We start from the raw sequence: 13,092 nt of genomic DNA on the forward strand, positions 1-13,092 counted from the left end.
TTGGAGCTAGCGACCATTTCAGGGCATACGAATTGAGTCGTAGTGAATCTTTTTCTAGCGCCGGCAGAGTGAGCCCCACTATCTCCATCGCCAGATCATCGAACATGTGTCCTAGGGTTCTACCGAGGTTGTTGTTGGTACATTGCTAACTACCCTCCTGTGTTGGAAGAGGTATAAATCAAAGCAGCGTGCTCGAAAATGCACACTCGAAGACTTGTCTAAGTTTTGATAATTACGATGATAGGTTGTTGTTGTTCTATATTTCTCACTTTCTCTACACCTCTTGAGATTATCGTTGATGGTCTCCCCGTCACACTTCTTGGGTTTGAGACGCTATATCATAGCTTTGAAGTTGTCACCAGTTGGGAGATGTCGACCTGGCTGCATCAGCATTGCTTGTGTGCTTACAGAAAAAAGGGCTGGGATGTTCTCTAGGCATGTCGGAAGACTCACAAAAGACGAATCCAGCTCGGAGAGAGAGCAAACTCCTAGTAATGCCATCGTCGTCTCCATCTCATGCTTCAAGATGCGGATTGCCTTTCCGACACCAGCTTTCCCGTAAACCATCGAAAATAAGAAGCCCCGGCCTAGACCTACACCTTTAGCGCCTAGGCAAAATGCCTTGACAATATCTGCGCCGCGTGTGACTCCACCGTCCATTATAACTTCGCGGCTTCTGAGCAATGTTGGACAGTATTTACGAATGTCAATCAGTGTTTCGAGGGATGATGGAGCGCTGTCGAGCTGCCTTCCTCCGTGATTAGATAGCCACGGATGCACATTGTCGAATTCGAGGCATCGGGCAGCATCTTGCCAACGTTGAATTCCCTTGATGGCCAGTGGTAGATTCGTTATGCTTCGAATCCATGTGACTGCCGATATCCAGTCGAATTCGATGTAGACTGGCCTTGCTTTGCGGTCAGCATTCCCTCTTGAAAACGAAGTCAGTTTAAGACAACCTACGGTCTCTTGATTGTAGTTCCGTAGTAAAACTCAGAGCCCCTCTCTCCTCCTCCTCCTTCTTCTTCTTCTTCCATACTAGCGCTGGTGTTATGTTTTGCAGCCACGTCATCGAGGCTATTGCGCACATCTCTCTCTCTGAGGCCTGGCAAAACTGCATCGACCGTGAGTGCAAAGCCTGTATACCCTAGCTCGAGGGCATGTCGAAGTTCTCTCTCTGACTTCTTCAGATCTGACTTGGCATAAATTTGCCAATACAGAGTTTGACGTCCGCTCCGAGCAGCCGCCATTTGGTCCATGGTGCAGCCGGCGTTATTACACACCCACTGAAGAATTCCATGCCTAGCTGCAGCGCGAGTAAGCAGAACCTCGCCCTCACTATTTGCGAGCTTGCCACCACCGGCCGGAGCAATAAAAAATGGAGCTGAGAATCGATTGCCGAATATGATGCATGAAGTGTCGACATGCAATATTGGGCGAAGGACACGAGGGCGAAAACGTACAATACGCCAGCTTTTTCGATTCCATGCTGATGCAATTTCATCCTCTGCGCCTGCGGCAAAAACTTGGTCGATAATGGTAAGAAATTGAGGGTACAACATCGTGATTTCAGAAGATCTTCAACTTACAAGCATAGGATTGCTTCGAAAGTATGGTTTCAGCGGCCTTCTCGAAATCTGCAATGTTGACAATTGCGGAAAGTGATGGACGCTTCGTGGACAGGTTTTCGTCGCTGCATACAACACCGGAATTCCCTCGCGAGCTTTCTTCGTTCTCCGTAACTGGACCAAGGTTCTGCCTGCAATGGTTTGGTAAGCGTGGCATAAGTGCATGGCACCGATCATCTTACTCTGCGCTGAGGCAATCCTTCAGGGTACCTGGAGGATGCAGTGGGACAAAGGCATCAGTTGCGTCGCGGCCCGCGTACGAAAGCAAGACTGCCTCACCGCCAGGATGAGAGCCAACAAATTGAGTCACATCGTAAGCTATCTTGTTGATGACTATCCAGCAGCTGTTGCGGGAAGCATGTTTTCGAACCTCGGACATACTAGGAAGGAACACATCAATCAATCATGGGTTCCGATGCTAAGGTTACTAAAAGCAGTGATAAAGGTGGTTCTTACCTAAGCGCCATGTTGGCGAAATAGCCAAGAAGAGGAACAGCAAGACGGGCAGCGATTTGTGACCACCAGGCCGCTGAAAAAAATCAAGAAAGAGACCTCTAGGATCAACGTACTCTCCGACTGAGGGTTCTTCTGGGGTTTGACAGATCACACATTTCCCGATAGTTGAGATCAAGTATTCCCTCGGACGAGCTTTGTCTGCCAGTGAGCACAAAGCGGTTAAGTCGAATTACTTAGTGCCTGTCTAGTCAATGTGAGAGGCTTCATAACACTGACCCATGCTGCTACTGCAAGGCTTATCTGCAGGGGCATTAGCCGAGCCCTTCATTCGGCTAAGGGAATCAGTGGACCAGATCTCTCATGCTCCACGTCGATGGAGACAGATCCCACCCATACCCGAAAATGGAAGGGAAAAGAATAGAGAAAATGTACGTCTGATGATGTATTTCTGGACGCGAACGCCGTCATAAACAGGCTCAGAACTAAGCGTCCTACAGGTTCCACAACTCGAAAGCATTCTTAGTAAATCGTTCCGACGATTATGGATCGGGTGTATGCACAGATCGCCAAGGAAACGGTCACCTTTACACCAAACGATGACGTTGTGAGAGAAAGCCTTCGTGAAGGCAATTACGCCTCGCTAATGATAGAAACAGAAATGGCGTGATATCTTTACCCCGTTTTACCCACCTGCGCCTGGAGACATCACAGTACATCGTAATGAAACCTATGGCCCCGCACAAAGGAACCGGCTAGACGTCTTCGTTCCCGCCGATATTGTGCGCGCCAACCCAGTGTTGGTGTATATTCATGGGGGCGGCTTCTTTTCTGGGGATAAGCAATGGAACGAGAAGGTATGAGTACTCGCATCACGTCCTGCATTGTTTGGTCTCATCCACCTCACATACCTTAGGTCTATTCGAACGTTGGCTACCACTTTGCGCAGCAGGGCATTGTCACTGTAATAGCGAACCATCAGCTTGTGCCATACATACAATACCCTGGTGGTGCCGACGACATGCAGCTCATACGACAATGGGTTCACGACAATATATCTTCGGATAGATATGGTTGTGGATCGCCGCAAAAGGTGTTTCTTATGGGGCATTCGTCCGGCGGCGCGCATTTATGCATGAATCTTTTTTCTGCTGGTAGGCACTGCCCTGACGACTGAACGACTCGAAGCCCAACCGATCCCGATATAGGTGACCCCAATCGGCCATTCATCGAGCCTCTTGCTCCACCCGTAGCAGGACTACTCCTCATTGACGTGCCGTTCTGGTACGATGCGCACAAGCCTGCTCGTGCTAATGTTCTCCGACATTACTATGGATCCGACGATGAGGACGTATGGGGGGTACGTTGCACTATCCGTCGTTATATGGCTGAGGTTACTAACGGCTTTCACAGCCAAAGTCAGCTCTGGGGTTACTCCAGCGCCTTCCAAACGACTCTACCGTCTTGTAAGTTTCTATCAAAGCGTTACCGTCCGGAAGACAGCTTTGAGCTCAAATGTCATTTTGTAGGGACTCAAGAAAGTTACCAATTTTCATAGGCTCCGTGGAGTGGGAGATGTACGTATTCTATGCTCCACGTGCGGTGATATTTCATGCCGATGGGTCCTAAAACTGCCCGCTGTCTTAGTCCAGAAACTGCTGATGCAATGGTGATGTTTCTCGACGCTTACAGGGCCGTGAGCCAACCCATAGCTACTCTCCCAACCCTGCATGTGCTCAAGAATCATAACCATTTAAGGTTCCAGATCATTCCCTCTCAACCTTTAGCAAAACGACTGACACCCTTCAGCAATATTTTGTCCATAGGTACGGACGACACAGCTCAGGCTGACAAGATACTTGAGTTCATGGAAGACTGTTTGGGGTCTAGATAACTTACATTTATGAGTTTATCTTGCCAAAGAGTAGTCTATGTAGTAATCAATTCGGGTTTGATCCCCTTTCAGGAGATCGCGATATAACTTTGATACTTGTACGAGGGTCAGGTGGACACAGGCGTCCTAGATCGAGGACAAACGTGCTACTGCGCAGACAGGAATTATTTTCCATGTCCTATGAAGCCAGCCAGCTCGGTGCATTAGAAGATAATAACATATCCTCATTTATCTCTTTCTCAATCCCTCTGAAGCTTGCCCCTGTCTGTAGATTGTTGTTTATTGCTTCCGTTGATGTCGGTAGTTCGCGATGCCTTCACCCTTACGTGCACAGGCGCGGTATCCGATAGACGCCAACTATCATCGAGTTTCGTTAACGAGCAAGACTCCTGGGTTCAGTTCCTTTATAGAGCTACCGGCGGGAAAACAAAAAGCGTTCAAAAAGTCTAGAATAAGCGAACAGTGTGTTTAGATTTTAATGTTCTGATAGAAGTTATCACAGAGCTATTCTTCCTGCGTAATCTTCGTATTGCAGTCGTGCGCTGAGACGGCAATGTATTGTTGCCATGTTTTTCTCACACATCCATTTTTACAGCACGGTCAATGATATCAGCTACATCATTGAAGCGGGGTGTGATTATGGCGTCAAAATCAGTCGGTGGCGGCCTGCAAACCATTAGAACAGTTCAGAAGAGACATTTTGGCTAACAAAACTTACGAGGCAAGAAAAGCGCCCCAATCCAATGGGTTCAGACTCGGCAGAACGGGGTTACCCTTTTGATCTCGAGGAGCTTTGATATCGAAAGCCCAAACCATACTTGCAACCACTGCTGGCATAAGCATATATGTTTCGGGAAGTATGGCACTTACTTACAAAGAAATAATGTCTGCTCTGCAAAATGCACTCCAAGGCACTTTCGGCTTCCACTACGGTACCTGTTAGCGTAAGGTCGCGTGGGTCAATCGAATGAATGTCTCACAAGCCAAAACCAGCATGCGGCAAATCATTTAATTGACCTGCACTGTCCAAGAACCTTTCGGGTTTAAAGTCATCTGGATCCGGATATAACTTCAAGTCCTGGTGTATGTAATGCGACAATGCGAATACGGTCGCTCCCTTTGGGATCAAGTAGCCCTCGTAAAAGTCATCTTCGACAACAGAGTGAGGAATTGCCACAGGAGCAACTGTTCGCCAGCGGAAGGCTTCCCGAATCATTGCTGTAATGTACGGTATTCGAGATATATCATCGAAGGTTGGAAGCCGGTCTCGTCCAATGGCTCCGTCGATGACTGATTGAGCCTTGGCTAAGACATGGGGAAAATACATGAAGATAATGATGAAGACAATGCTCGTTCCTGTGAGTGTTTCCGTGCCGGCGTCTACCATAGCAGCAGAGATGGTCATACCCTCATATAGACTAATCTGATCCATTTGGGTCTCCATTAGTGTTTGTGCGAGGCTTGGGAAACCATATGTCTTTTCTTTGCTTCTGAGACGAGTTTCGTTCCAGAGCTCAAGAAAGAGACTGTCAGCTTGATGGCGCCATCGAAGGCCCTGCCGTTTCCAACCCATTCCTGGTAACCATGCGGGGAGGTTTTGCAATTCAGGCAAGTAGTCTACCCAGAATCGACCTTGGATCTGCGAAATAAATTGATGATCCGTGACATCATTGATACGATGGACCAAGGGGTTGTCCAGGCTTGGTATCGAATCCCGGGAGAATGTCGTGCGTAGCATGACATTGACTGTAAAGCACTTTATGATGCTGGTAAACCTGTCTGGGTCCCGTACCAGCCGCTGCAATAGTAGCCTGGACTCTGGCAGAACGGTTGGATGAGCCCAATGTTTCAGGGTCTTGGCTCTGAGTCGTTCAGCGAGGATCCTGCGCTGCTTCTTGTGCGTGTTGTGGTGAGTGCGAGAGGTCCCAATATACCATCCGTTCTGCGTAACCATCTCTTGCGCCATGATAAGTTGTGGCCTATCACCATACTTGACCATGCGTTTCTGTAGAAGAGCCTGTGCATGGGACATCTTACCCAGAAGGACAGTAGGTTTACCCATGACCCAGAACATGACTATGTCGCCATGTTCCTGAGCCCAGTTACTGTATGTGATCCACGGTCGCTCATTGTTAATGTCGAGAAGGCTTCCCAGAAAGGGTAACCCTTTAGGGCCCGGGGGATAAAGCGGTCTGGGCTTATTGTGTTGCTTTAGAAAGAAACCCAAGATTATGGTGCCAATGGCGATGGCTATAAGGAGATCGAGTGACATCATGAAAACTTGACTGAAAAATAGGCATCCTAGGGTGGCTGACAGCGGGAGGTGAGAAGGAGTTGTTTTTGAAAGGACCAAGTAATGATCAATGGCCCGTTAATCAACGTTGAACAAGATCCGATGTCACTCGGCTATGTACAACGAGCTATGCGCCACTAGCTGCTTGCATATGTCAAGAACATGAATGCGAGATAAGACTTTGGGTATCCCTTATCGGTGCCGAATCTGTGACAAAAGAAGTCCCCACAAATACAGGGTAGAACTTGCAATAGAGCAACCCGTACATCATAATCAGTCTTTTCCTTATCCGCAAACTCCCGAAACAAACCCGGCCGTTGATTACCGGCTATGACTACGGCTAGGGAGATAACCGATCGAGTTTCACAGGGTTAATTCCGGATGACGGCGTATAAATGAGGCAGAATTCACAATGATTTCCAGAAGACTACCAATAATACGTGGAGTAATCTTACCTGTTCACTTCAATCGTCCATTCAAAGTCTTCTGCTCGCCCATTATGTCAGGCCCGCGATATCCCGCAATTCCTCCTCATGAGCTCACTCCCGAACAGAACGTATTTCATATAGAAATGGAAGACAGGATCCGCAATGGCATGGGTTCAACGTGAGCTTACCTAACCTGTCCAGCTCAAGATAGCTGATGATGCTGATCATGGTATAGTTTCACACTGCAAGACAAAGACGGTGCTTTGCTGGGCCCGTTGTCCATGATGATGTATACACCCGGGTACTCGACCCACACCATGCGTCTCAACAGAGAAGTATTGAATCTTAGGGCACTTGAGCCTGAGCCTACGGAAGTTGCCATCATGGCGGTTCAGGGGTATTTTACTGGCTCGTTTGGGGGATTCCTCATTTACTCCCATTCTCGGATCATCGCGAGTAAAAATTTACTTTCGGAAGATCAAATGCTCAAAATCACACAATCCATCAAGCCCGAGGGCTTGTCTGAGAAGGGAGACATCGCTTTTGAATTGGCAATGAGATTAGTGAAGGGGGGGCAGCCACTGGAAACGGAAATATGGGAGAAGGCCAACGAGATCCTGGGCAAGGAACAGACGCTGCACTTGATACAAGTTATTGCGTATTACTGCCTACACGGGGTCACACTAAACGCTGGAATTGTTGGTGTTCCTGAGGGTGAAAGGATATGGGAAACATAGACATGGTATCCTCACTAACTAAGTTTCTCACTCACATCAACTTTTTTCTTCTCACCATTCAAAAGTTGACTTTCCTACTGCGGAAAGACTATGAAGAATGTTCCAATGTCTGTCTCATGCTGCTTACCAATTGATTTGGTAACAAAGTTTGAGCAGGATAGCATCTTGCAGACGCACATTGGCCAAGCTTGACTCTGTTGGCCAAAAAGATTCAAGTCGTGACTGAACAGATCAATGTGCTCAATGGAGCCGGAATAATTTCAATTCAAGTGTTTAGCCGATGAGATACGGAAGAAGCATCGGGACAGAGTGCAGAGTGGGACAAAGGAGTGTGGGAACACAGCCGTGCGGGGGTAAGCTTGCACCATTACCCTATTGAGCTGGGTAGTGGCGTAAGAAACTGAAGCTGCAGCTTGGCGAAGCTCTTGCGTCGCTTGAGAACAAGGTATGGATCCCTGTGCGGGTGGAGAAGTTGGTGATGAATCGGGGCGATGATATGGCTATACATAATCGGCAGCAGCGATTCCATCCTCTATAATTCGAAGCCAAGCTTGTGAAACAATTCAAAATACCACAAACCCCAAGAAGCTCCAGTCACTTTGTTGTTCAAAATCTTCATCATCATGGCCGAGAGACTTGTCCCCGTCATTTCACTCCACGGTACGTAACGCACGAGATAACCTTGGTGACTGTATCCCTAACATGTGCTGCAGACTTCGAGAGTCGCAAGAAGGTGATCACTGAAGAGCTTGTGCAAGCAGCTGAGTTCGCAGGTTTTTTCATATTAGTCGACCATGGCATCACTGTAGATGAGATTGAAGCGCAATTCGCCATTTCCAAGGCATTTTTCGACCTCCCGACAGTAACCAAGGCAAAGACTTCTCATGACACAAATACAAATAACGGATGGGAATACAAGGTGAGGCTTCAGACCTCTATTCGCAAAGCCGAATTTTGATTTGAGCTGAAGTATATTCCGTGAGAAATAGGCTCAGCTACGTCAGAGCACTGGATCGTATGATCAGAAGGAGTCGTTATGGCTGATGCCTCGTTCACAATGGCCTAGCGATACAGACGTTCCTCTTTTCAGCCAGACGACTGAAAGTTTCATGGAAAAATGTTCCGGCATATCGTATAAAATCTGTGAGTTGGCTGCTCTTTACTGACATGACCGTATCGCGGCTTAATTACGCATTTTGATCTCACTTTCATCACGCAGTGTCATGCTTCTCCGTCGCTCTCGGCTTTCCCGAAGACTACTTCGTTCGCGCCAATGACGTGAAGCAGTCCGACTGCATGACCCAGTTGCGGCTCATCCATTATCCGCCTATGGAGAATGCAGCGGGCATGTGGCGAGCCGGTACGCACACAGACATAGGGTGCTTGACTTTGCTCTTCCAACGAGATGGCGAAGACGGCCTAGAGATTTGCCCAGGTCGGGAGTCGTACACTAGCTTCGGTATGAGTGATGTCTTCACACCACTCCCCGCCAAGACAGGGCCTATCGTGGTCAATATTGGAGACATGATGAGTAAGACTTTTCCAGGAAATCCCTCAAGAGAGCAAGGAGAGTATCTCATAACCTTCTTTTTTCCTCCAAACAGTGGCCTGGTCCGATGACCGACTCAAGAGCAACTTCCACCGTGTTCGTGCCAAGGATTTGGGCGAATCTCCTTCTCGCTATTCAATTGCGTACTTCAATCAGGGCAGGAGAAGCTTCATACTCCAAGGCCCGCTCAAGAAGTAGTTAGTTTTCCACCTTTACTTATGTGTGTCTGTCTTCAAGTGGACATTCTGACTTTATTTTCAATAGCCCTGCAATGACAGTCGGCCAGTGGTTTGATGACTCGGTATCAAAGAACTTTGGACGTTGAAAGGCGGCGAATTTGTATTGCATGAAAATAGTCATCTGAACTCAAAAGAATTTTTGAGTTTTGGCTTTATATTGTTGAAGCACCTGTTCTTGAAATGTTAGCGTTCCTTAGACATGGCAATGGCTACTGATATGTCTCATGATTTACTTTTGAAAACTAACAGCCATCACCAAGCCATCGTCAAAAAAGCACTTCGCAAATTGCTCCCCTAAGGTACCTGCATTTCTCGGAGTCGCTTCTGCGGCTTCGCAAGCACAACCAACGGTCTGCGTGTTAACATTTGCGTTTTCTTCCTTTTTCCCTTGATTCTCCTACCCGAAATGGGGGCGGGGGCGGTGTTTGGGTCATATATCTCTACTTGTTTCAACTTTATAGATGTCGCACATGTTGAGTCATTAGTCAGGTTCGATTGATCTCATGATGGGGTGCGGTAAGTATCAAGCATACTCATGAGTCTGAGACCCTTTTAAGAGAGCTAGACACGCTATTATCTGTATAGAATGGGAATCATACGGTGGCATGTGTTGTCAACGGTGGAATCATTGTTTGATCCTGAGCACTTCGGTAAACATATTCTGACTATAATGTTGTCATTCTTTGAGTATCACTGCTCTAGCCAGCTGAGATGCCACCAAGCATTTCCTTCTTTCTGTCTGCCACAAACGAAAAGACTTCTTACGCGGCGGCAAGACCTGTCTAGTACGTCATATTCACCATGATTGTCTTTGGTTCAGTGAAGGCCTTGAGCGCATAAGCGCCACACTCTCTTCCTATGCCGCTCTCCTTAACCCCTCCGAATGGTACGTTGAAGAAGTTCAAACTGATACAATTGACACCAACCATGCCGGATTCGAAGTCAGACGCGACTCGCAAGGCTTTGTTGATGTCTTGGGAAAATACACCAGCCATAAGACCAAAGCTTGTACCATTGGACAGGGCCATTATCTCCTCTTCAGTCTTGAACCTGCGGAGAACTGAAATGGGCCCAAAAATCTCATGCGTATGGATCTCCGACCCTACATCAACGTCCGTGAAGACTGTGGGTTCCAGAAAGAATCCCTGACGGAAAGTATTCAGTACAGAAGATTATGATACAGAAGCCGGATTATACTAACCTTGTCCCCTATTCGCGCACCTCCAAGCGCCAGAGTTCCTTGCCCGTTTTGGCCACGGGCAATGAACCCCATAACACGATTGAACTGTGCTTGGTCGATCAAAGGGCCCAGCGAGCCATTCGTCTGGTTCTTCATAGCCTCCGACTTGGCTTTTAGCGCTTCTAAATAAGCCTCAACGAAGCGATCGTAAATCCCCTCTTGGACGTAGACGCGGCTAGCAGCAAAACAGACCTGCCCAGAATTCATCGTGATTCCCTGAACAGTCCACCTAACCGCGTTCTCAAGATTGCAGTCATCGAAGACTACTGCAGGTGACTTGCCTCCTAGCTCCAGAGTCACTCGTTTCAAGTTGGACTTAGCAGCCATCTCTTGAATCTTCCGACCCGTAGGTCCGCTTCCGGTGAATGTGATCTTTCGAATACGCATGTGACTAGCTAACAAGGAGCCAGTTTCTCCATCTCCACTTAGGATCTGAAAAACACCGGGGGGGAAGCCAGCAGCTTTGACAAGTGAGCCGAACGCTAGGGGAGACAAGGACGCTTTTTCTGACGGCTTGAGAATGAAACAATTTCCAGAGGCGAGTGCTGGGGCTGCTTTGAGACCTATTGTAATCAAAGGACCGTTCCAAGGGATGATTGCCGCTGTTACTCCGAGAGGCTCGTGTCGCACAATCTTGAGAAAGCCGTCATCTTGTGGGAAAGACTCACCAGCGAGCTTATCGATCCAGCCGGCATAGTAACGAATTCCTTCAATTGCGCCGGCGATTTCATCTGAAGTAGACGTCATTGAAGCCCCAATCTCCAAACGGCTGATGCTTGCCAAGCTTTCCGCATGTTCTTCCATCAGATCCGCAAGCTTGAACAGCATTTGCCGACGCCGACTGGCTTGGACATGCTTCCAAGTCCTGAAAGCATCTTCAGCGTATGCCACTGCCAAATCGACATCTTCTTCTCCTGCTACAGGGATCTTATCTGATAGGAGAACTCCATCTCTGGGGTTGTATGTTGCAAGTGTTCTGGTGTTCTTTGCGTCGACGTACTCATTATTTAGAAAAAGCTGCCCAGGAAGGTGGGCCGTCGAGTATGGTATAACCATGATAAACAGAGTTTTAGACAACCGCGTGAATTTGGCAATGATCAAAGTTAGGGAATGAAGAGAAAAAAGACAAAAAGAGAAACTAATGTCAAGTGGCCGGAGTATAAACAAAAGTGCAGGTTTCATCGGCCCTTGCGGGCTCCCATTAGGCGAACGATCTAAGCACACTTTGTGAACCACCTTGTTGATCTGCGATAAGCGCCGACCCCTGCAAAGAAAAAAAAAAAAAAAAAAAAGCCGTAGTGATTGACCAAAGGCGGAAAGCCAACAGAACTTAGCCGGTTAGGACGATGTGACACCTCCCAAGATCCAGTTGTGAGGGTGATAAGAGTGGTGCTGATTGTATCAACCAACAGCTGGATCACCAAACGTATCGTGGACTAATCCAAGTTGGGGTGGCTGATTGAATCACAGACAAACCTTACTAGCGTTGATAACACAGTCTCTACCGTACTACAATCAATCCCATGAGCTGTGAGAAAGGTTGCAGTTGCGGTGGGTAAGGGGGTTTGACCCCGCATCGAACTCAGAACAGGGGCGCTCTACTGATCCCAAAGGACGATTGAGGCAATCTGGGCTAGGCTTAGAACCACCCTTACGAACTGCAATGGAAGCTGAACAGATGGGGCAGAACACGCCTTCGCTCCCCAGGCGATTGACTCGACATCCGAATCACTTTCAGTATTATGGCCGGGCGGAAAGGCTAAGGATTGAGGGCTGAGCATTTGATAACGAGAGCGTATCGAGGCATGGACACTGCGTATCGTGTAATAAGGTAGGCTGTGAGATGCCATTTGTAACAAAATTTGAGCCGAAAAGCCATGTGTCCAACTTATCTCTTAACAAAACTATGTACAGAATTACCCACATGCACTCAAAACTGACCAGCTTAGCAGAGCCGAAACGATGCATGCGATTCAGGTGTTGAACGGTAACATTAAGATCAACACTGCCGTCAAGATTTGCCGGAGTTTGTTTCCACTGAAAGGTGGAGAAAAGGCTGATAGGTTCGGGGCAAGCAGTTAGGGGTGCGCCACACCACAACAATGCTGAACAGCCAACGAGGCCAGACTTATGCCGGCCAGCAGCTCTGCCGTCGGGTAAGTTCCCTTCGCTCTAGTAGTGCCTGCTGGATAAGAGGAATACTACCGTTCTAACATACCTTGCTATGGGTAGTAGGGCGCCGGCCCGCTTCCGCTTATCTGTGCGGACCGTCACTTATCCACGGCTGTTTAGTGAAAGATATTAAGAATTTAGAATATTCGTCCGCAAATTCTCCCAATCGCGACCCACACGTGTTATGCCTTTGTGTTGGATTTACAGCCTGTCTTTCACTACTCGTTCTTACAAATCGTGACATGTGCTGCAGAGACGGGTGCGGTAGTATGACATAGCACGGCACCGCCATTTTTAGTCTTCAAGGTATCTAGAGAGGTCAAGATAGAAGTCTGATACAAACACGGATCGGCGAGGCCGTACTGGTGGACATTTTGTGGGTGACGAATGTAGTGCAGTCCAGCTGGTGACATAAGAGCTGAGTAGGCTGTGGTTGATAACACAGCCTAATAACAAGTA

At 47.9% G+C, this 13,092-nt stretch overlaps 5 protein-coding genes across 5 annotated transcripts; 1 reads left to right on the forward strand and 4 right to left on the reverse strand.

Annotated features, from left to right (window-relative positions):
- Positions 1-333: 333 nt before the first annotated feature.
- CABS01_08322 (FMN-dependent dehydrogenase) lies at positions 334-894 on the reverse strand (the record flags this gene model as incomplete). The annotated part of the gene is made up of 1 exon (XM_060541682.1): positions 334-894. A coding segment is annotated over one exon (561 nt), but the record flags the coding sequence as incomplete, so codon positions are not given.
- Positions 895-959: 65 nt separating this feature from the next.
- Positions 960-2,095, reverse strand: CABS01_08323 (the record flags this gene model as incomplete). Its single annotated transcript, XM_060541683.1, has 4 exons — positions 960-1,384; positions 1,590-1,759; positions 1,811-1,972; positions 2,085-2,095. The coding sequence occupies 4 exons, from the start codon at positions 2,093-2,095 to the stop codon at positions 960-962; spliced, it is 768 nt and encodes a 255-aa protein (XP_060401840.1).
- Positions 2,096-4,951: 2,856 nt separating this feature from the next.
- Positions 4,952-5,974, reverse strand: CABS01_08324 (uncharacterized protein; the record flags this gene model as incomplete). Its single annotated transcript, XM_060541684.1, has 1 exon — positions 4,952-5,974. The coding sequence occupies one exon, from the start codon at positions 5,972-5,974 to the stop codon at positions 4,952-4,954; it is 1,023 nt and encodes a 340-aa protein (XP_060401841.1).
- Positions 5,975-8,056: 2,082 nt separating this feature from the next.
- Positions 8,057-9,180, forward strand: CABS01_08325 (2OG-Fe(II)oxygenase superfamily protein; the record flags this gene model as incomplete). The annotated part of the gene is made up of 5 exons (XM_060541685.1): positions 8,057-8,093; positions 8,147-8,352; positions 8,423-8,576; positions 8,653-8,964; positions 9,038-9,180. 5 exons carry the CDS (start codon positions 8,057-8,059, stop codon positions 9,178-9,180), a joined length of 852 nt encoding a protein of 283 aa, XP_060401842.1.
- An 823-nt stretch (positions 9,181-10,003) lies between these two features.
- On the reverse strand, positions 10,004-11,517 carry CABS01_08326 (aldehyde dehydrogenase; the record flags this gene model as incomplete). Its single annotated transcript, XM_060541686.1, has 2 exons — positions 10,004-10,366; positions 10,423-11,517. 2 exons carry the CDS (start codon positions 11,515-11,517, stop codon positions 10,004-10,006), a joined length of 1,458 nt encoding a protein of 485 aa, XP_060401843.1.
- Between the last annotated feature and the right edge of the window lie 1,575 nt (positions 11,518-13,092).

Source organism: Colletotrichum abscissum, assembly GCF_030869225.1.
Source record: "Colletotrichum abscissum strain IMI 504890 chromosome Unknown Scaffold_19.1, whole genome shotgun sequence".
NCBI classification, from domain to species: domain Eukaryota; kingdom Fungi; phylum Ascomycota; class Sordariomycetes; order Glomerellales; family Glomerellaceae; genus Colletotrichum; species Colletotrichum abscissum.